The following is a 24,728-nucleotide window of genomic DNA, read 5'->3' on the forward strand; positions in this document are numbered from 1 at the left end:
CCAAGTGCCCTGAGATACCCACCTATCTGTAGTGACAGGATTAGTCACTCTTCTTGCAACACAAGCTATAATGTCTCTGTACTAACCTCTTTTTCTGCCAGTTCAGCTTGCAAGTTGTTAATCTTCTCTTTAAGATCTTTATTTTCTTTTTTATATGATTCGACCTCTTCCAATCGTTCGCGGTCATCTCGTTCACGTTGTTCCTTTAGACGTTCTATAATTCTCTCCTAAAGGAGAAAAGTGATTCTGTCAATTAAAGGCCATCTAAGTACTGACAATGAGAAAAACAGCAGACACTGGAAATCTAGAGATTTAACAGATAAAACACTGAAGGAAATCAGCAGGTCACAGCATCTATGGAGGAAAATGGACAGTAAATGTTTCAGAGCGAGACCTTTATCAGGACTGATCCCATTTTGTGACAATGAATGCCTAGATTTTTATTTTATAAAAAGAGTATCATAGAAAATCAGCATAGAAACAGGCTCTTTGGCCTCTGAGTTTGCTCTGAACATCAATCATCCTTCTAATTAACTCTCCCCAGATTATCATCAACCACCCCAGACTCTACCACATGTCTACACACTAGGAGCAATTGACAGTGGCCAATTAACCTAACAACCAGTTGGGATATACAGTAGACTTGACATGTAGAAGGAAACCACTGCACAAAGAGGCCGCCCAAGTGAATATAGGAGACAACAATTAAAACCCAGTTGCTGGCACTGTGAGGCAGCAGCTGTACTGGCTGTGACATGCTTCCACCCGAACAGCAATGCAGGAAATTTTATTAGCACATTACTGACGTACGCTGCAAGCAGCTGTTAATATGAATCTTACAAACAATTTCAGAATGCAATTAAAGTTTCCATTATTTATACATTATAAGTGATTCAGTCAATATTTTGAGTGGTTAAAAACATTCACATGCCATCATATGAAGTTATTACTTCACTACACTGCTTAAATTTTTGTTCAACACAAACTCAAGTACATATTACTATTCTGCTGAAATGTCATCAGTTTACAATATTGCCAGCATTTTCTGTTTTCGTGAAAAACATTCTGTCTAATTCTTCTGTTTACCATGTTCAGATTATTTTATTTTCAATAAAAGATTACATCGAGGTACCCATATTTCCAAGAGATTGAATCTAACAATTGCTAACTTAAAGCAGTATAATAATAACAGCTATAAGCAAAAACACCTCATTTAGAAATAACTGAATCTGGTCATTATAAACTGTAGAGACCACAGAAGTATCAGTTCTAATCATGGAATCATGTAATTGAGTTCTGAGGTCCTCTATTGACTATAATGAAGCTTTCTGAAAAACCTTAGGTGTAGGGAGGGGGGAGTAATGAGGAAGAAACAAAGTTGAAATAACATTGTATATTATAACAAGGTTCTGCTATAGGCCTTAGCTTCAATAACGAAACCACAAAAATTTATGCTTAAAAATGTAATCAGGCAGTTGGTTTTGTGTTGCCAAAGCCCTTGAATGCTTAAAGAGAAAGCACAGACAGGGCCTGATTCCTGAGGCAAGCTTACTCTTTGGCAAACTCAAATAATCTTTACACAAGGGCAACTGAAAGCTGCTTAGGATGAATTTGCTATACCAAGGTACATACTTAGTTAAAGGAGGAAATAAGACATAGTTATCGGACATCAGGATCGGTCCAGATGTGGCCTTTTCTACATTGGTGGGACCGCTTCATTGAGCACCTTTGTTTCATTCACAAAAAGCAGGATTCCTCAGTGGCGAACAGTTTTAATTTTCTATCCACAAGCCCATTCCGACATGTTGGTGCATGGCCTCCTCTACAGCCATGATGTGGCAACACCTCATATTCTGTCAGGGTAGCCTCCAACCTGATGGTACAACCATTGATTTCTCCAAGTTACAGTAAGTTTTTCCCCTTCCACTCTTCTTCAATTCCTAACACTGCACCCCCCCCCCCAAGTTTTCTCTTCCCCTCACCCTGGTGCCCTCCTCTTTCCCTTTCTCCCATGGCCGACTTTCCCATTCCTATCAGATTTCTTTTTCTCTAGCCTATCACCTCCTAGATTCTTACTTCATCCTCCTCCAGGCACCCATTTGGCTTTACCTATCACCTTCAAGGTTGTACTCCTTCCCCTTCCCCAACATTCTTATTCTGGCTCCTTCCCCTTCCCCAACATTCTTATTCTGGCTCCTTCCCCTTTGCTTTCCAGTGCTGATGAAGGGTCTCGGCTTGAAATATCAACTGTTCATTCATTCCCATTGATGCTGCCTGACCTGCTGAATTCCTCCAGTATATTGTGTGTGTGTGTGTTGCTCTGGAATACTGCTTACTCATTCTACACATGCTTTGGAATGAATCATGTATGTACCCAAGATATTGCAAAGCTCCAGCTACCCTGTAGCAAATTCAGATAAAAATGAAGAAGTATCTGCTCTAAACAGAAAGAAGTTATGTTCACATAATTATGTGACTTACAGATGCATTTGAAAACCTTGATATTTATATCTCTGGCTACTCAAAGTAAACTAAACATCTATTTTTTTTTCTGGTCCAAAGAAACAGATATGGGAGAATTGGTAGAATTAGTCCAATTTTTAAAATGTTATCATGTCAAATCTGAAAACATAATGCTGGTCAGATTTTGAAAAATTATTGGCACAGGATATGAATCAAGATGGTGTTGTGAGAGTCCACAACTCTGTTGACCGGGGAAAACGCACAGCACAATTTCCAACTTACCCATGATTCAACAAGATGTGATATAGTTAACTTCAAATTGAACAACAAACATGGACAAAGTTGCAATAAATCACCCACAGGACAAGTATCATAGTCAAGGACAGATCTTGGACTCTGCCCAGCTTACACATTTTTTTAAGACCAGGTCACCAGTTACCAGCTATCAATAAAATTGACAATCACTTCATCTTATGTTGTCATACAGCAGGGCAGAGCTAAGACGGTACTAGACAGTGACCTACTCGAGCTCATCCAGGGAAACAGCTTACTTCTACCATTAACGTCTCTTTTTTTCCTCTTCAAGGTGGATGGGGCTCTGTTGAAGAACCTGACCTAGATCTGCACTCAAACTTTTGTCCCTTGCGGCAATGGTTCCCGCTCCCAGGCTTCACCGACCGGCAGATTTTCAGTACCCCAAGGGTGCAACCTAGAAGACAAGCGCACCTTCAGGGCTCAGAGGCTTCGTGACCTTGGGGATGACCCGATTCTATGCCAGTGCTGTCGACTGAAGCATCGCAGGAGAAAGCAGAATATTGGGAACAGTGGGTCTGGTGTCAGGGGGTCTGTACTTGTCTTTCATTGGTGGGGGAGAATTTGTTGTGGATTCTCGAGTCGGAGAACTCAGAAAAAATAATGTGGCAGACTTTAACACTGTAAATCAGCGAGTTGCCTTGTCTATGTCTTCCCTCTCGCTGAGAGAGACCGCTCTGCCCCCTTACTAGGAGAGAGACAGAGAGGCTGTGGTATGTTGAATTGTTGGGTAATTTATTAGTTTTTGTTGTTCTGCAGAATAAGATCTTTTTTGGGTCTCTGTCATTTTGGCTTGGTGGGTGAAAGTTGTTAATGCTTTTTGCTGAAGTAGGGAAGGGGAGGGTTAATGCTGCGCTGTTGCTTGTTCGTAGGGGTCAGGGGGCTTTCGGGTTCTAATGTTTTTACTGTCATTTATTCTTTGGGGCACTCTTCATTTTCATGGATGTCTGCAAAGAACAAGAATTTCAGGTTGTAATTTGTATTCATTCTTTAATATTTAATGAAACCTTTGAACTATTATGGAGTCAAAGGAGACGATGCTAACTGCAGGTATATTTTGAATTGCTTCTTCAATGGTACTCTATTTGTTTTAACTAGATGGAACAGTAAATCACTGTCAGTGAATTTGAAGAACAGTACTTAAAATGTCATGTTTTTGCAATTGTACTACTGGCTGAATGCAAAATGAAAAATGCAAAGTAGTATTAGAAGCAAACAGGCTGAGAAAATGTCACATGCAACCATGAGCTATATAACAAATAATAATTATTTATTATATTCAAAAAGTTGCATTGTCTCCTTAAATGCATTTTTAATTCCAAACGAGATTCAACAATTCAGTTAGTTATCAATTAACAATGTCCTCCAATGACTCAAGTTCAATCCAAAGCTGCACTGTTGTCTGTGTGGAGTTGGCGGTTTCTCCCTGTGACTGTATCCTCTAGTCTAGGTGTTCCTGTTCTTCTCATAGACATGCATTTGGGGCTGCCCTCTCTCAGTCGTACCTCCCGAAGATGTACAGGTCAGCAGGGTTGCAGCTTGTGTGAACAAGTGGCAGAATCTCAGAAGTGCTGAGGAGTATACGGTTTGTACATACTGGGTGTAGATGGATGCACTGTGACCGGTGTAGACTCAGTGGATCGAAAAGGTCTAACTTTATCTGAATGACTCATAAGAACATGAGTCATGAGAACAGGAGCAGGAATAAGCCCATTGAGCCTACTCCACCATTTAATAAGATCATGGATGATCCTGGCTGTGCACTCAGCTCCACCTACCAGCTTTCCCCCCATAAATATTAATTCACGTGCTAAGCAAAAATCTACCTGTGGCTTAAATGTATTGAAAGAGCTAACAGCTACTGCTTACCTGGGCAGAGAATTCCACAGATTCACTATCTCTGAGAAAAGCAGGCTCCCGAATCTTGAGGCTATGTTCTCTAGTTTTAGTTTCACTCAACAGCAGGAATAGCTTTTCTGCTTCTATCTTATCTATCCCTTTCATCTCCTCTCAATCTTCTGAATGCCAGCGAGAATAGTCCCAGGTGACTGAATGTCTCCTCATAGGTTAACCACCTTCATTTCTGGAATCAACACTGTGAACATTTTTTACATCACCTCAAAAGCTAGTATGTCCTTCTTCAGTTGCAGCACAACCTCTCTGCTCTTAAATTCAATCGCTCTGTTAGAAGGCCAATGTTCCATTTACCTTCTTGATAACCTGTGGCATCTGCAAACCAAACTGTTTTGATTCATGCACAAGCACTCCAAAGCCCTTCTGCACAACAGCATGCTGCAAACTTTCACCTAAAAAATAATTTGATTTTCCATTTTTCCTTCCAGAGTGAATGACCTTGCATTTATCCAATGTTGTGCTCCATCTGGCTTGAGACGTATGGGGTGTCCAAGGAGGGATAGCATCTCTGGCGAAGGGGCTTGCAATGTCTTTCTGCAACCAAGGAAAACTCCAGTTTGTGCCACACGTTTGTACCACTGGGGGTTGAGAGAGAGAGTACTGCCCCACTGCAGCGGCTTTTCCACTTTAATAACCCTCCCGCACAGGTCTCCTGTCATCGTCAGATGCAGCGGACAAATACCACTCCACCTGCCATAGCCTTAACTTATCAATATCTCTCTGCATCCTCTGCACAATTTGCTTTCCTACTCAATTCGGTGTCATCAGCATACTTAGCTGTGCTACAATAGGCATCCTCGTCCAAATTGTTAATGTTCATCATTGTGAGCAGTTACAAAGCAATCACTGTCTCTTGTGGCACCTTGCTCACCACTGACAGCCAAATACAGAAACACTCATTTATCCCAACTCTCTGCCTCATGCCTATTGGTGAACCAATCTTCTATCCATGCTATTAACATCACCCCCAACCCCATCCATCTTTGTCTTATGGTTAGGTCTTTTCTGTTGCACCTTATCAAACACCAAGTATACATCACCCAGCTGTTTCCCTCCATCTGCTGCATTTATGATATCCTCAAACAACTCTAGTAAGTTTGTCAAACAGGAGCTGCCCTTCCTGAATCCATGTTGGGCCTGCCTAATGGAACCACTATTATCGAGATATTTCACTATTTCTTCCTTAATGATAGCTTAAAGCACTTTTCTGACTACAGATGTTCAGCTAACTGGCTTATAGTTACCCATCTTTTGCATATATCCTATTTTAAATAGTGGAGTGCTATTTGCTGTCTTCCAGGGCCCGATGACAAAATCCAGGAATGAAACGGTTACCATATGGAGAACATCTGGCAGCCCTTGGGCTGTATTCCCCGGAGTTCAGGAGAATGAGGGGGGATCTCATAGAAACATTCCAAATATTAAAAAGCCTGAACTGATTAGATATGGCAAAGTTATTTCTCATGATAGGGGATTCGAGGACAAGAGGACACGACTTCTAGATTGAAGGACATCCATTTAGAACAAAGATGCTGAGGAATTTCTTTAGTCAGAGGGTGGTAAATCTGTGGAATTTGTTGCCACGAGTGGCTGTGGAGGCCAAGTCATTGGGTGCATTTAAGGCAGAGATAGATAGGCTCTTGATTAGCCAGAGCATTAAGGGTATGGGGAGAAGGCAAGAGAGTGGGGATGACTGGAAGAATTGGATCAGCCTGTGATTGAATGGTGAGCAAATCTGATGGGCTGAATGGTCTACTTCTGCTCCTATATCTTATGGTCTTATGGACAACTGCTGTTCCAGTCTTCCATTCTTCAGATATTTCTTGATTTATTACATGTGCCACTACAATGTTATTATTCAGTGGCTTGGAGACAACTCCCACCAATGATAGTTTTCCCTTTAACTATTTTTAATCTTCACCCAGATGGACTTAACATTCTGCTCTTTAGATCTTACATCATCCCTCACCATCACCCTGATCTTATCCTTAAATAAGAGCACTACCTGACCTGCTTTACCTTCCTGCCTCTCCTTCCATATTACTGGATACCCTTGTATATTTAATTCCCAATCATTTCCATCCTGCAACTACATTTTTGTAATGGCCACTAAACCTTATCACTTCATGCCACAAATTCGCTGACCTCAAAAGTATAACATGCTATACATTCCCAAACCAAAAGCCGTGGATGAACCAGGAGGCACATCATCTGCTGGAGTCTAGATCTGTGGCACTCAAGGCTTGCAATCCAGGTCTGTAGCAGGTATGACTTGCAGAAGGCTACTTCAAGGGTGAAGAGAAATCTTGAATGAGGTTCGAGGCGTCATCGGATGTACAACAACTCTGCTAAGGCTCTGAAAAATTGTGCCAACCAATTGGCGGGAGTATTCAAGGACATTTGCAACCTCTCACTGCTAAAGGCGGAAGTACCCACTTGCTTCAAAAAGGCAACAATTATACCAGTGCCTAAGACAAATAATGTGGGCTGCCTTAATGACTATTGCCTAGTAGCACTCACATCTACAGTGATGAAATGCTTTGAGAGGTTAGTCATGACTAGACTGAACTCCTGCCTCAGCAGGGACCTGGACCCATTGCAATTTGCCTATCGCCACAATAGGTCAACGGCAGAAGCAATCTCAACGGGTCTTCACTTGGCCTTAGACCACCTGGACAGCAACAGCACCTATGTCAGGATGCTGTTCATTAACTACAGCTCAGCATTTAACACCATCATTCTCACAATCCTGACTGATAAGTTATAAAACCTGAGCCTCTGTACCTCTCTCTGCAATTGGATCCTTGACTTCCTGACCAGAAGATCACAATCTGTGTGGATTGGTAATAAACATCTCCTCCTGGTGCAACACTGGTGCACCTCAGGAGTGTGTGCTAAGCCCACTACTCTACCCTCACTATACCCATGAGTGTGTGGCTAGGCATAGCTCAAATACCACCTATAAATTTGCTGATGATACAACCATTGTTGGTAGAATCTCAGGTGGAGACGAGAGGACTTACAGGAGCAAGATATACCACCTAGTGGAGTGGTCCTTGCATTTAACGTCAGTAAAACATGACAGCTGATTGTAGACTTCAGGAAGGGCAAGGTGAAGGAACACATTCCAATCTTCATCGAGGAGTCAAAAGTGGAGAGAGTGAGCAATTTCAAGTTCCTGGGTGTCAAGATCTTTGAGAAGCTAACCTGGTCCTAACATATCGATGAGGCTATAAAAAAGGCAAGACAGCGACTATACTTCATTAGTTTGAAGAGATTTGGTATGTCAACAAATACACTCAAAAACTTCTATAGAAGTAAATTCAGTCGGCTACATCTTGGGTTCTAGCCTACAAAGTATCCAAGAGATCTTCAAGCAGCAGTGTCTCAGAAAGGCAAAATCCATTATTAAGGACCTCCTGCTCCGAGGGAAAGCCCTTTTCTCTTTGCTACTATCAGACAGGAGGTACAAAAGCCTGAAGGAACACACTCAGCAATTCAATAACAGCTTCCTCCCCTCTGCCATCTGATTCCTAAATGGACATAGAACCCGTGAACACTACCTCACTTTTAAAATATATATTATTTCTGTTTTTGCATAATTTTTAATCTATTCAATAGACATACACTGTAATTGATTTATTTATTATTTTCTTCCTCTTCTATATTATGTATTGCGTTGAACTGCTGCTGCTGAGTTACCAAATTTCATGACACATGCCAGTGATAATAAACCTGATTCTGGCTCCAATTCATATTCTATTTCTTATGTTTCATAATGTACAAAGACAAAGCATTAACATAGCTTTTCTGGGAGACGCAGCAGAATTTCATCCCAGAATAGAAACCACATAGTAAAAGTAGGGTGAGACAGCCATGGCAAAAGAGGGAAGTCAGAGGGAACATAAAAGCAATAAAGTAGTAATATAAAATGTAGATTAGTGGGAAGGCAGAAGATTGGGAAACCTTTAAAAAAACAACAGAGGACAACTAAAAAAAAGCCATAAGGAAGAAGATGAAATATGAGGGTAAAGCAGCCAATAATAAAAAGGAAGATTGCAAAAGGTATTTTTGGATGCATCTACGGTAACAGAGAGGCAATAATGGACATCTGACTTCTTGAAAATGACATGGGAGAAGTATAAATGGGGAACAGAGAAATGGGGAGGAAATGAATAGGTGCGTTGTATCCATCTTTGCAGTGGAAGCCACAAGCAAAGTGCCAGAAGTTCAAGACAGTTGAGGCAGAGGTGAGTGTAGTGACCATTTCCAAGGAGATGGTGTTGAGGAAGCTGAAAAGCATAAAAATGGATAAATCAGCTGGACCAGATGGACTTCACACTGAGGTCTGAAAGAAGTAGCTGAAGAGATTGTGGAGGCATTAGTAGTGATCTTTGAAGAATCACTGAGTCAGGGAGGGTCGCAGACCAATAGAGGAATAGAAATCACAAACATGACCCCTCTGTTTAAGAAGGGAAGGAAGCAAAGTATGGGAAATTAAGACTAGTTAGGCTGATATCTGTGGTAGATAAGATTTTAATGTCCATTATTAAAGATGAAATTTCAGATAACATGATACATGATAAAGGTACTAAAGATAAGGAAAAATACTAGCATGGATAGAAGATTGACTGACTGGCAGGAGACAAAGAATGGGAATAAAAGGGGGCCTTTTCTGATTGGTTGCCAGTGATTAATTGTGGTCCGCAGGAGTCGGAGTTGGTGATCCCTTCATATGCCAATAATGCATTATATGCCAATGATTTAGGTGATGGAATTGATGACTTTGTGGCCAAGTTTGTGGATGATACGTAGACAGGTGCAGGGGCAGGTAGCAGGAAGTCTGCAGAGGGACAGATTGTGAGAATAGGCAAAGAAATGGTGGATGGCATACAGTGTAGGGAAGTGTACCGTCATGAACTTTGGTAGAACTTTGGTAGAAGGAATAAAGACGTAAATAATTTTCTAAACGGAGAAAGTTCAAAAATCAAAAGTTCAAAGAGACTTGTCAGCTTTGCAGATTGAATTAGTGGTGAGGAAGGCAAAGGCAATGCTAGCATTCGTTGTGAAAGGACTAGAATACAAGAGTAAAGATGTCATGCTGAGGCTTTACAAGGCATTCATCAAACTGCACTTAAGAGTATTGTAAGCCGTTTTGGACTCTGTAACTAAGAAAGGATTTGCTGGCATTGGAGAGGGTCCAGAGCAGGTTAACAAGAATGATTCCAGTAATGGCAGATAAAGAGCGTCTTATGGCTCTGGGCCTTTACTCGAAAGAGTTGAGAAAAATAAGGGGTGGGGAGGGGGGATTCTCATTAAAACCTATTAAATATTGAAAGGCCGAGATAGAGTGGATGTGGAGAGGATGCTTTCTATAGTGAGTAAGTCTAGGACCAGAGGACACATCCTCAGAATAGAGGGACATCCATTTCCAACAGAGTTGAGGAAGAATTTCTTTAGTCAGAGTTTCTTTAGTAGTGAATCTGTGGAATTCATTGCCACAGACAGTGATGGAACCCAAGCCATTTTGTATATTTAAAGCAGAGGTTTATAGTTTCTTGATTAGCCAGGGTGTCAAAGGTTATGGGGAGAAGGCAGCAAAGAGGCATTGAGAGGGATAATAAATCATTCATGATGAATGGCAGAGCAGACTCGTTGGGTCAAATGGCCTAGTTCTGCACTTCTGTCTTACGGTCTTATAAAATAGGGTGATGTCATCATGGTATTTCCAAAGGTAGAACATGATGGAGAAATTATTTGAGGACATAAACAAGTAGGTTGGGCGAGAGAGACAGTGGGTACTATTAGCTTGGATATTCAGAAAGCCCTTAGCAGCCTTGTGTGCAGCACCTTGTCAAACAAAATGTGAGTTGATGGTGTTACAAGCAATGTACTAGCACGGAAAGCTGACTAACTAGCATGAACTGACAGAAGTTAGAGAGATGGGACCACAGGTTTTCATTTCATGTATTAATGATCTGTATCAGGGAATGGATGGTATTGTGGTCAAGTTTGCAGACAATAGCAAGATAGGTATGGGACAGGAATAGGATGCAGAGGAAAGGAATCTATAGAAGGACTTGAACAGGTTGGGACTGTGAGCAAAGAAATGATAGGTGGTAAACAGTGCAGGCAAGTGTGGGGTTATGTACTTGGGTAGGAAGAATAAAGCCAACTTGATGGTACACAAGGACTTGGAAATCCTAATTCAGAATTCCTTTAAAGATAACCTACAGATTGCATCGGTAGTAAGGGAGGTAAATGCAATGTTAGCATTTATTTGAAAAGCAAGAATATAAACTGCTGAGGTTTTAGTGTGTTGGTCAGGCTAGTTTTGGGCCCCATTTCTATGGAAAGATGTACTAGCCCTAGAGACAGTCCTGCAGATATTCACAAGACTAATCCTGCAAATGAAAGGCTTGACATATGTGGGCATTTGATGGCTTTGGGCCAGCTCTCAATGGAGTTCAGAAGTACAAGGCAATAATGAAGAGGGCACTTTATTGAAACCTACCAAATACTGAAAGACCTTGATAGAGTTGACATGAAAAACATCTTTCTATTAGTAGGAGTTGAGGGCATGATAGCAGAGCCTCAGAATAAAGCCTTGACTCTTTAAAAGTGAGATCAGGAAGAATGTCTTCAGCCAAAGAATGATAATTCCATAGAGTTTATTGCCAGAGGGCTGTGCAGGATAAGTTATTAGATGTATTTGAGGCAGAAATTGATAGGTTCTTGATAGGTAAATTGGGAAAAGGTAGAAGAATGGGATTATATTTTAAAATATCAGTCATGACTGTACAATGGAACAGAGCAGAATCAATGGCCAGTTGGTCTAATTCTGCTCGTACATCCTATGGTCTTACTTTCCTTACATGGAGACAATGTTAGGAAGCAGTGCTACAAAAGTCATGGTAGCTATCCTATCTACAGGTCAAGGTAATAAATGTAGCAAAATGCACTTGTTATCTGAAATGCTATTTACATTCCCACAAGTCTGTACTTTTGTAAATTATAAACAAAGAAATGCATACTGTAATATGAAAGAAAACAAGCAGAGTCATTAATGAGCTACAAGCTAACAGCACAACTTGCAAAAAGAACGTGATCTTTATAGTTTTCAATTTTCTCTGGCTTATACCAGCAACTCTACTTTGGTGGGATAAAATTGAGGGAAGTGCATTATAACAAAATAAGTTAAAGCTGAAAAAAAAAGCCTGAATGTTACTTAATTTTACTGGCACTTCTGCATGGTATTCCTGGAATTTCTAACAAAATGTTGGTAGGTTTCAGGACTCCCACTCAACCATGACAGACCCAAATTCACTGGTCAAACTCCACAAATTATTTACTGGCTCCCCTTGGAGACAGTGGTGAAGCAGATACTTGGAAAATGAATCCTTTATCAGCTCCAACCTCCAGAAGAATCCATGAACCCACTAATTTTAATGAAATACAGAGACAAGAAAGAAAGGATAGAAAATTATTTTTCATTATTACTCAGGCTACTATTTTCATTGTTTCCATATTTTGAGCATTCTTCTTTTTCAAAATGTTCGGATGAATAATTGGATTAATTTCTAACAACTTTTTTTGAATCTCAAATAGTCAGAAATATATAAAAACTTAGGATGGCTATAACAGAACAGCAAAGCTGCAGTGGGACATTGCTTGCAGTCAAAAATGTCTACAGGGGTTTCATGGGTTTGAGCTTGTTCACATCAACCAGAATTGTTGTTCAAAGCTCTGCTGCCACTCAGACCCCAGTTGCTCAAGTCTGGAACCATCTGGTCTAGTGCAGTGTTTTCCAACCTTTTTTAGCCCAACGCCCCACTAAAGCACTTTCATATTTGCCAATGCACCCCCCCACAAAGCACCTCCATACCGGCCAATGCCCCCTTAGGCACAATGTACTTTCCAGCACCCCCATGGTGTAAAAACATGGCTGACATGAGAAAAATGATTATAATTTGAATTTTTATTTGTCTTTAAACCTAGCTTACACAGCAGCTTCCATATCAATGCAATCCTTGAAATTAATGGATTTTAGCAAGAGTTGAAATATCTGATGCCAATTATAACAGCAAAAGCCTTAAGTCCCCACAATGTCCAATTTCTCTTTTTTTTGTGAGTATGCGGTTCCCTACACTGAAGCCTCTTTCAACAAGGTAGGGAGATGGAAATGAAATGAAGAGCAGCTTGGCTCTTCTCCAGAGACCAGGAATCTTTGTATGACAGTGTAGCCACATACTACAAAAGCCAACATTTTCGAAAAGCATTTTTGCTTCATCATTCTGAATTTCGATAATTTCTTCTTGCAAGCTCTCTTCCTGTTCTTCTACCTTGCAAAGAAATGGGTTAATTACTCAGTCTGGAATTTCCAGATCATTCAAATCCTTGGATCAATTCTGAAGATTCTTCTTCTGTAACTGCAGGTGTAAGCAGTACTCTTGCAAATCAACATCTGTAAAAGACAGTGCTATACTTTCCATGCAGGGAAACTCTGAGAATGTTCTTCTCCCAATGTTTGCTTATATATTTCAAATTTTATGATAAATGTGGACGCTGCTCTTTTTGCCTTGATTAAATTGAACTTCTCACCTTGCAATTTCATAATGTTCATTTTGTGATACAGATTGGCTAAGTATGCCACATCTCCACATAGAAGTTCGATCTTGTTTCCCAAGCTCTTGTTGACTTTGAGCAAAAATTCAAACACAGCAGCAAAAAGATCAAAGAAACAATTTAAGCAGCAGTCTTTTGACAACCAATGCACTTCAGTGTAAAGAAGCAAGCGCTCAAACTCTTCATCATTCTCTTGGCATAACTGGTGAAATATTCTGCTATGTAATGGATGAGCTTTAATTTTGTTGACTGCTGATATTAAGTCATGCTTGAAAAAGGTTGCTGGTTGAGGTTTTTAACTGGGAGATGTTGTTGATGAATTACACAATAGATTGCAAGCAGACTTGGATTTTTTTTCCCATAAATACCACTAAACCAGGATAGCGACCATCATACATAGTGCTCCATCTCTTGAACAAGAAATCAAGTTCCTAATTGGAATACATTTATCTTCAATATACATTTTGACCCCATCATAGATTGATTCTCAATTGATATTTGTTCTTAACTTTTTAGAACAGAGAATCTCTTCATAAACTTTTCTATTTTTGATAAACCATACATATACCATTAGCAATGCCTTGTTGTCTCACAAAGTTAACTCATCCAGTAGTATCCCAAATTCTGTTTTTCGTAGCTCTGTACATAGTTGATACTCAATGTCTTCACTCATTTTGTCAATACAATGAGCTACAGAGTTGTTACTCAGAGGAATTGATTTTAGAATTCTGGTATCCATTTTGACAGCAGTGATGAGCGCTTCTGACACAGCAGGCATATTAATCTTTCACCAGTTGTATGAGACTTTCCACACTTTGCTATCATTTTGGAAATGTTATAAGAAGCAATGAGACCACTTTCAAAGTCATTTTTAGCTTTCTTAGCAAATGATTCGAGTGTGCAATACATTTCAAATGCTTCTTTCATCTTCTGGAACTGAGTAATACCACAAGTAGTCTTTTCAGGGTGACTTTTACATAAGTGTTGCTGCGGTCCTGATGGTTTCATGGCTTCATCAGGCAGTACAGCATTACAAATAAGACACGAACTGATGGGAACTGAATAAAACTATATTGCAGATATGTAACATTGCATTGACACATTTTCTGTAGTTTCTGTTTCTTCTTAGGGTTAGAATTCAAGGCTTCACTGCCTTCAGACTCATAGAGATCACGCCGTATGTATTTATCTGTCATTAACAGGGATAAATTGAAATAGAAAATTAACACAAACTGGGTATGCCTATCGGATATTGACAATATCAGCGCATTAACATGGATGGAACGATGGTAGCAGCACACAAAGGAACGGTGAGGCGAAGATGAAGACGATCACAACAGTGAAAATTAAATTGACAGGCTTCAGATTGGAATCTGACTGTTAGTCAGGATAGAGCTGATATTCGGCAAGTTACCTTTATACTATTCCAGTTAGCTCAAATGACCAATCACATAAGGTCTCTTAGACCCCAAAGATGGTTCTTGACCTCACAAATGAAGCCAAGGTCACTTTAAACACCTCAAGAGGAACCCTCACTGTTGGCAGGTTCACTGATCACCTCTGTTTCACCACTTGGTGCCAGCCAGCGTTGTATCATTGTGCGACCTGTTTTCTATAGATCTGCAGAGAAATTTGAGAAGATGTACTTGACTTCGTCATTAGGTCGCATCTGAATTTTCCAGTTGGTGGACGATTTCCCTCCATGCCGCTCTGACACATTGGGAAATTATATATGTGCAGGTTACAGCAGTGGTTGGCCTTTGCCTTCTGTCGTGTGAGCTTAAAGAGAACACCACCTCGTGCAGTGGATGACCAGGATGTCTAAGTGCCTTGTCATGCTCTTAGCGCTCCACAACGCCTGCTGGCCTGCCTTCTTGACCATTGGACTATTAATTGGTCTCTTCCACTCAATCCACCATGGCCAGACTTCACACACTAGGACAGGCAGATCCCCTGCCTCAGTGAGGGTCGAAGACCCGTCGGCTACCGAGACGGTTTACCGGGGTGTGGCCACTGCACATGCTACAGCTACTTGGAGCCATAGGTGAGAGCTGAGCGCCAGGTGGGGACCAAAAGTGGATGAGCTGTCCTAAAAAAGGGCACAGCAAACCCCACACCAGAGGTGCTACCCTCCCTAGACACCCCATACTCGACTTACCTATTGTTAAATTGCATGAACTCAGTCCGTGCCGTGAGTCAAGGGGAAGTGTATCATGACTGCTGTGTTAGGCATCCCCAATAACATTGGTTTGATTGGTAAGGTCAAATGGGATTGCTGAGTACCAGATACACTGTGACAACGAATGCTCTCTGCCTGCAGAGCCGTGGTCCTTCCCATCTTCCAGTGCCTTTTCTTTGGAAGTGCCTGCTCTAATAATGTCAAGTCTCACACCTCAAGTTAGAGTGCCGCTTACCTCTCCCTCCCCACTCCAAGAATCTTAAACCCTCCGACTACTTCTATTTCCTCTAACGCCTCCTGAGGACATGCAACCACCCCTGTTGGGAATCATTGTTCTAGTAAGATCAGCTTTCCAGAACCAAAGGCACCAATTCTGGTAAAGTGAGGAATGTAGTAGAGAACACAAATGACAGGCAACAGTCAGTAAAATCTGGACCAAATACTGCCAATTCTCCACTACATGGAGCACGACAAAACATGCACAATTTAAAGAAATGCAAGGATGAAACAGGAAAACTAGAACATGGGAAAATGAACCAAATTTACAAATAAAACCCACAAATATTCAGACAGGTTTCAGGAGCGGTGGTGATCTGTTGTGCTCTCTGTATCATTCTGCAGTAGTCCAAAAAGCTAAAACACGTCAATCTTTTAATCCTCTAAAACACAATGGTTTGGATGAAAGAATTGAATAGCCATGTTTGCTGATGACACAAAGCTTTATGGGAAAAGCTTTGTGAGAAGGATACAGAGGTGTTAACAAATACATATGGATTCATCATGATTTGAAATACGGCTCACTATGGTGATCAAGTAAGAACGTGGCCTAATATTAAGAAATATTGAATCATAGAACTGTTAAGATACAGAAGGAGGTCATTTTAGACCATCAAGTCTATGCTGGCAATAAATGAAAATTAACTTTTCTGGAGATCCTGAAAATCTGAAATAAACACAGTAAATATTGGTAACACTAACTACTCAGGCAAGAAGTCAAAAGAAGTTCCAGTTCTGACACAGGATTTAGAAATATAACTCCTTCATTGTTCCCATGATATGCTTTGCAATTTGTGCCCATGCTTTAAAGAGCACTATTTAAAGAATAAAGTACAAATACACTTGACACATCTTCCTTATAAAATTCATGGTTCACAACAGCAATGATCCAAATTCTCTGTCTCCAGAGTTTAGCATTACCAGGCTTATCAAAGGAAAGAGCTAAAGTTACAATACACAAGATACCACTTTTCACTTCCTCAGACCTAGGAGAAGCTTGCTTACATAGACATACATAAACCTTTCAAAGTGGCAAGATTGCCTGGGGAACTTGTTAATAGCTCATGAGAAATATTGGGCTTTATGAGTAAATGTATGGAATACAAAAGCAAGGAAGTTACCTTTAGCCATTGGTTAGCTTACAATTTGTGCCCATGCTTTAAAGAGCACCATTTAAAGAATAAGGTACAAATACACCTGCGTGAAATTCTGATCATCAAATTTTAGGGAGGAAGGGAAAGCACTAAATGTTATGCAGTTAAGATAGCATGAGTGATTGTCTCGGATGTTTTTCTTGTAATCACAAGATCTTGTTGGACAATGATAATCTAATTGCCGCAGACCTGTTTCCCTTGCTTAGTGGTGAGACAAGTGGAGCAGGAGCTGTATAGTCTTGGTTGTAGCGAGGGCTAGGCCTCAAGCCGCGGGTTTGCCTGGTGCTGTAGTCCAGAGAAGGACATGCCGGATGTGGTGCAGTGTGACATCTGTGCTTGGCTGGGGGCTAGCCTCGCCTGTCAGTGCTGCCCTCCAGTGTTCGATCAGTGGAATGACAGGCTGTTGTTCAGGAACTCTGCCATCAATTTGCAGGACATGCCGCTCAGTGTCTTGGTCTATGTATGTTTTTTCCCCATGCTTAAATTTTTTATTGCTCACTATTTTGAATGTGCTGTGTTTGTTTTGCACCCTGACCCCAGAGGAATGCTGTTTCATTTGGCTGTATCCATGTATTGTTGAATGATAATTCAATGGTTTGACTTGATTGTTGATGCTGAGGTCAAGAGGAAATTTAACCTCACAAATATCAAAACGAAATATTAAACATCTGAAAAGGTAAGACCAGGAGAAGAGAGCAGAGCAATATGGTTGATTGGACTACTCATGGTCTTACCTTCACAAATGTATCCTTCCCTATTAACACATGTTGGAAAGAAATCATTGTTGATCAATGAGCATAAAGTTAACATAAACGTTAAAATTAAGACTCACTTTGTGAAATGAATCTACTGACTTCACTTCTTATGGTAGGCACAATATGCTTAGGAATTCTTTAAGTAGTAAGTTGTTTCTACAAGATAATGCAGTAGGTGTCAAATTCGTGTTTTGTTTTTATATGTCCACTCAATGGCCACTTTATTAGTTACAGGCGTGGAACCCAGTGTGGTGCTGTAGCCCATCCGCTTAAAGGTTTGACATGATGTGCATTCAGAGATGTTCTTCTGCACACCACTTTTGTTATGCATGGTTACCTGAGTTATTGTTGCCATCCTTTCAGTTTGAATCAGTCTGGCTATTCTCCTTTGACTTCTCTCATGAACAAGTCATCTTTTGCTTGCAGAACTGCTGCTTCCTGGATACTTTTTGGGGTTTTTTTTTGCACCATTCTCTGTAGACTCTAGTGACTGTTGTGCTTGAAAATCCCAGGAGATCAGCAGTTCCTGAGATACTCAAACCACCCAGTCTGGCACCAATCATTCCACAGTCAAAGTCACTTAGATCACATTTCTTCCCCAATTTTGATGTTTGGTCTCAATAACAACTGAACCTCTCTGCATGTTTTTATGCATTGAGTTGCTGTCACATGACTGGCTGATTAGATATTTGCATCAATAAGCAGGTGTATAGGTGTACATAATAAAGTGATCAGCAAGTGGAGATAGAATGTTTGAAACAGTATGCTTATAGCTCACTGCCTCTCTCACAATTCTAGGATGGAATGCATTATTAATTATATTTAAATTCTTCCAACATTTCCAATAAAATCCCTCTATTCATAGTTATGCCATATTGGACAAACTGCCGTTCTTTCATATTCGCGAGGCTTTCATGTATTTACTCCCTTTCCATCTTTACAAAACCTGAAGAGTCTTTCCTTTAGAGATGTTAATCTCTTTTCATACACCTTCTAAATACTTCTAAACTTTGCTTCATTTGTGTTTGGGCTATTCCATTGGGACGGGCTCCACCTGAGACCTGGATCCTGGCGAATGACATGACTGGGGCTGTGGATAGGGCTTTAAATTAAAACGTGGGGGGTGGGGTGACAAGATTGGAGAAGTACAGATAAAGTAAAAGAGAAAAGGGTGGATAAAGTAAGAGCAAAAGTTAAAATGCAGAAAAGGGTGGAGTGCAGAAGTCAAGTGCAAAAGAAACAAAGATTACTAGAGTTTAAAAGCACAGTGAGTGTAAGGGCACTTTATCTGAATGGCTGTGGTATTCAAAACAAGGTTAGTGAACTCGGGGCACAAAGCAGTACAGGGGGGATGATTTAATGACCATTACAGAAATATGGTTGCAGAGTGGAGAGGAAAGGGAATTAAGTATCCCAGGACATCAAGTAATATGGAAGGATAGGTAGGAAAGTATGGGAGGTGAGGTGGCGCTCTTAATTAAAGATGAGATCAAGGCGACAGTGAGAGACAATACTAGATCCAATAAGTAGAATGCTGAGTTCATCTGGCTAGAGGTTAGGAATAGTAAAGGGAAAAAATCATTGGTGGGAGTTATCTATAGGCCACTGAATAATAACATTACAGTGGCACAGGCAATAAACTTGAGAAATATATGAGGCATCTAAAAATGGAACAACAGTTATTGTGGAGAATTTTTACGTGCACATAGATTGGGTGAATCAAGTTGGTTGAGGCAGTCTTGAGAAGGAATTCATAGGATGCATACATGATAGCTTTCTAGGAAACCTGCTATCTTGGATCTGGTCTTCCGCAATGAGACAGGTAAAATTAGCAATTTGTAGTTAGGGATTCTCTTGGAAAGAGCGATCCAATGAATGAATGAATGAGTTTCTCATACAAATGGAGGGTGCAATAGTTTGATCTAAAACCAGTGTATTGCGCCTAGACAAGGGAGACTACAATGGGACGAGGAAAGAGTTGGATAGGATAGATCGGGAACACAGGCAATATGGTGGGATGGTAGAGGAACAGTGGAAGACTTTCAAAGAGATTTTTCACCATGCTCAACAAAAGTATATTCCAGTCAAAAGCAAGGACAGTAAGGCTGGAGAGAGCCAGCCCTGGATAACTAAGGAAATAAAGGAAGGCATCAAACTAAAATGTATTCAAAGTCGCCAAGAGTAGTGGGAAACTGGAAGATTGTGAAAACTTTAAAAAGTAATAAAGAACCACTAAGCGAGCAATAAAGAAAGGGAAGATAGATAATGAAATAAACTGGACTGGTAGGTAAAATAAGAATATATAACAAAAATGATTTTTAAAACCAGTTGATTTGATACTGTTTATAACATTTCCAAATGTTTTAATGGTCATGCCTCAATTTTTCTGACTATGTTATTCTCACTTATTCTCAATAATACTGTAACCTGATGTCTTTCTAAATATTTTAGTGTTGATTCTGCAAAATACCAGTTTCTGAAGGCACCCTGGGCAGCAACTTCTGTAATTACATGTTTAAATGTATGTGCTGTTGCCAAAACTTATTAACTGATGTATAGGATATGTGCTAAAGAGTCAATAGCATTTTAATGAAAATCCATAAACAGAACATTCATAAATCTAGGAACACTAATACTGGAATACTACTTCGTGTTGAACAAAGATTTACAAATACTTCCAATGTTTTAAAAAAATCACAATTTTGGCAATAGATTAAATTTACAGTTTTAAAGTCCTTTAGGCTTTAAAGACATAATTTTTTCTGTTTCCTGATTAAACGGTACACATCAGCCTGATGCTTCAAACAATGAGATCGAGGGCCTTCAGATCAGTAGTAATATTGCTGTTAATGCTGGTAACACAAGGGTGTGTAAGACTGGAAGTGCAGTATATGTATTTAGCTCATTTTTACTCATTTTTACTCTGCCTGCTGTAGCCAAAGTTGGAATTCTGAGATGCAGTTTGATTGCACCAAAACCACTGTCAAGACATTTCATTCAGGATTGCTTTCTATCAATTCTAATATATTTCAAAGTTGATTTCAAACAATAAGCTACCTTCAATGATAATGGAACTTCAACTTTGGTCGTAGAGAGCAAAATATTAAAGGTAAGAGATTAAGCAAAGTCAGAGATTTCAAGAAGATGCTGATATCTCCTTCTGGATGTAACTTAGTCGTAACATTTAAAGTGGGGCAGTTCAAAGATTCGGTCAGATGTCACTTACTTTTCTATATTTGGTTTATTAGTAAAGAGTCAAAAGCAGCACCGGGACTGATCAGAATATAGCTGCTGACTCAGAAGAGAGAACCAAAGGAAATCAGAAAAAGGTAACATGAGGTGCCTTTGTAAGCATGACAACAATGACATCAAGGAAGCAAAACCAGAAAGCATCAGGCATCAAATGTTAATTATTTCCCCTTCCACAAATGCTGCCTGACCTGCTAAATGTTTCCAGCATTTGCCATTTATTTGATTTATTATAGTGGTGGACTCTTAATTTTTACAGTGCTGTGCAAAAGTTCTCGGCACATGTATATAGCTAGGGTGTCTCGACTTTTGCACAGTGCTAATAATTTTAAGTATTGCACTGTACTGCTGCCACAAAAAAAAATCACAAATTTCATGACATATGTGAGTGATAATAAAACTGATTCAGATATGGGTCTCTGTTGTGAACTGAAAGTGGGAATGGGGCAGGGAGAGCAAAATCATGATTGGGGAAGGGGGAAAGGAGAGCGAGGAAGCAGGACGCACCAGGGAGACATTCTGTAATGATGAGTAAACCAATTGTTTTGAATTAAATTACCTTGCCCAGTGTCTCAGGACTGGATGCATCTCCACCCGCACCAACCCCCAACTTCTGGGCACTCCTCTGCCATCTGTCCCCCACCCCTCCCACAGCCCTCCATATTCATCATTCCCACCATCTTTTGCTCCTGCCAGATTTACTACATATGCATAATATATACGTGTGTGTGTGTGTGTGTGTGTGCGCACACATGCGTATATATGTACACATACGTACATACACACTGAAGAGTTTTGCACAGTACTGTATATGTTTGGACATATAAGGGGTACAATCTTACCAATACCCAAGAAGAGTGTGGTAAGCTGCCTCAATGATTATTACCCAGTTGCAGTCATATCTACTGTGATGAAGTGCTTCGAGAAATTGGTCACAGCCAGAATCAATTCTTGCCTGAGCAAGGGCCTGGACCTGCTGCAACTCACCTACCACCACGATAGGTCTACAAGTGGAAGCAGTCTCGCTGGCTCTTCATGTGGCCTTGGATCACCTGGACAATAGCAACACTTGCATCAGGCTGCTCTTTATTGATTCCAGCTTAGTGTTCAGCACCATTATACCGGCAGTACTAATCAACAAGCTCCAAAACCTGAGCCTCTGTACCTTCCTCTGCAACTGGATGCTTGACTTCCTCATCAGGAGACCAGTTAGTGAGAATTGGAAACAGCATCTCCTCCTCGCTGACAATCTACACTGGTGCACCTCTAGCCCACTGCTCTATACTCTCTATATCCATGACTGTGTGGCCAGGCATAGCCCAAATGGCATCTATAAATTTGTCAATGACACAACTATTGTTGGCTGAATTTCCATTGGTGATGAGGAGGAGTACAGGAGTGAGATAGATCACCTAGTTGAGTGGTGTCAAATCTGATCCTGCCATCAGACTTCTGAATGGGCTATATACCCATGTACACTACTTCAGTATTTTTCTTTTTCCACTAGTTATTTAATTACTTATCAATACCTATTATGTATTGCAATGTACCGCTACAGCAAAGCAACAGAATTTCATGACATACACCAGTGTTATTAAACATGATTCTGATATTCACCCCAACCGCCCCAGGCATTCTCTCTTCTCCCATTTTCCATTGGGAAGAAGGTACACCAGGCTCAAGGACAGCTTCGACTCTGCTGTTAAAAATACTATTAAATAGTTCCTTGGTATGATAACTCGGACTTGACCTCACAGTCTATCTGATTATGATCTTCCACTGCATTGCTTACCTGCACTGCACTTTCTCTGCAGTTGTTACACTTCACTCTGCATTGTTATTGTTTTAATTTGTTCTTCCACCATGCGCTGTGCGTTCATCTGAACTGAATGAACAGCATGGAGACACTGCATCTCTGTACATTTAACAATAATAAACCAGTTCTAATTCCATTTATGCACAGAAGATGCACAAGAGAGGAAAAATGTCAGGACGTATGTTCTACTGTACTGTGCAACTCTCAGGCATCCTAGATTCTTCATATAAATTTTGTTTTAGATGCTTATTTTTTTGCTTTCTGCATTACTGTGTCAGCAGAAAAGAGCAAATTTCATATTTCCAAGCATTAATTTTCCAAAAAAATTAAATGTTAGAGGAAGTTCTGTTTTTCACTAAGGAAAGTAATACATTAAGTAATAGACTACATTTCAAATAAAAAAAAAACTTGTTTACCAAGTAGGTATATAAGCCCAATGCATAATTAAACAAAGATAACAAACAGATGTGAATGATCAATGACATAATAAGTTGAATGAACCAAACTGATAAACTGAAAGAGAAATGGCTCTAGAAGGAATCAAACTGGGCAAAGGATAACCAAATTAAAAGGTGAGGGTGTTGCAGTTTAACCTTCAAATCATCAATTTTGACACCATGGCAAGAGTGAGCTTAGTGACAAGACACAAGGTGGCTAACTTGCATCAGGAAGGCCTCTCCCAAGCTGAAATTTTGTGGCAGACAGGAGTTTCAAGATGCAATGTCCATGTTCTTCTGAAGAAGCACAAAGAAATGGGCCTGGTTGTAGAGCAGAAACGTAGCAGTTGGCTTTGGAAACTGAGTACAGCAGACAATAGATATATCAAATGGAAGCCCCTTTTAAATCAGAAGAAATCCACTAATGTTATCAGTATAAACTCACAGAAACCACTGGAACCCAAATATACCTGTCTACAGTCTGGAGAAGTTTTATCAGCAGAGACCTTCATGGAAGGGTTGCTACCAATAAGCCATTCCTCTGAAACGGAAACAAAGCTAAGAGACTCACCTATGCACAAAAACACACGGACTGGGTTCTGAACAATGGCAGCATTTGAAATTTTTGGCTCAAACATGAGGTAGTTTGCCCATAGACGGTCTCAAGAGCACTACATGGATGAGTGTCCACAGCCACCATTGAAGCATAGCGGAGGCTCCCTATGGGTTTAGGGCTGTGTTTCTGCAAATGGAGTTTGTAATACAGTCAGATCTAATGGAATCTTCAATACTGAGAAGTACAAGCAGATTCGTATCTATCACACAGACCACCAGGAAGGTGTCTGATTGATCCCAACTTCATTCTGCAGAAGTACAATGACACAGAACACTCAGCCAAGGTCATAAAGAACTATCTTTAGTGAAAAGAAAAGACAAGGATTTCTGCAACAGATGGTATGGCCTCCACAGAGCCCAGACCTCAACATCGAGGCTGTCCGGGATTACCTGGAGAGACAGAAGCAAGTGGGACAGCCAAAGTATGCAGAAGAATTGCGACAATTTCTCCAAGATGCTTGGAACAACCTACCAGCTGATTTTCTTGTAAAACTGCGCAACAGTATACCTATTGGTGCAGTTTTAAAGACAAAGGGAGGTCACTCCAAATATTGATTTGCTTAGCCTTTTTATAGTAATTTTTTGACATTTAGAAACTTTTCGTTTTATTATTTTTGAAAGTATCTTCACTTTACTGATGTTTTTAAAAATGTGCCTTAGACTTTTGCACTGTACTGTATCTCATAGACGTGCTGAACTGGAAGTGAAAGAAAACAGTTGGTAGAGTAGATTCATTGTCAGTTGATTGACCATAAGGTGCAAGAGCAGAATCAGGCCATTTGCTCTATTGAGTCTACATCACCGTTTGATCATGGCCGATTTATATTCTCTCTCAACCCCATTTCCCTGCCTTCTCCCTGGAACTTTGATGCACTTGCTAATCAAGAATCTATCAATCTCCACTTTAAATATTCCCAATGAATTGGCCTCCAC

At 40.3% G+C, this 24,728-nt stretch overlaps 1 protein-coding gene across 7 annotated transcripts in view; it reads right to left on the bottom strand.

Moving 5' to 3' along the window:
* The window catches only part of LOC132377797 (ERC protein 2), a 782,782-nt gene that overhangs the window by 390,365 nt on the left and 367,689 nt on the right, over window positions 1-24,728 (bottom strand). For all 7 annotated transcript variants that reach the window (XM_059944157.1, XM_059944160.1, XM_059944156.1 and 4 more), the window contains one exon: window positions 87-227. In XM_059944157.1, coding sequence (XP_059800140.1) covers window positions 87-227 — 141 coding nt within the window. The remainder of the gene's footprint in view (window positions 1-86; window positions 228-24,728) is intronic.

The sequence above is a fragment of the Hypanus sabinus genome, chromosome 19, assembly GCF_030144855.1.
Source record: "Hypanus sabinus isolate sHypSab1 chromosome 19, sHypSab1.hap1, whole genome shotgun sequence".
NCBI classification, from domain to species: Eukaryota; Metazoa; Chordata; class Chondrichthyes; order Myliobatiformes; family Dasyatidae; genus Hypanus; species Hypanus sabinus.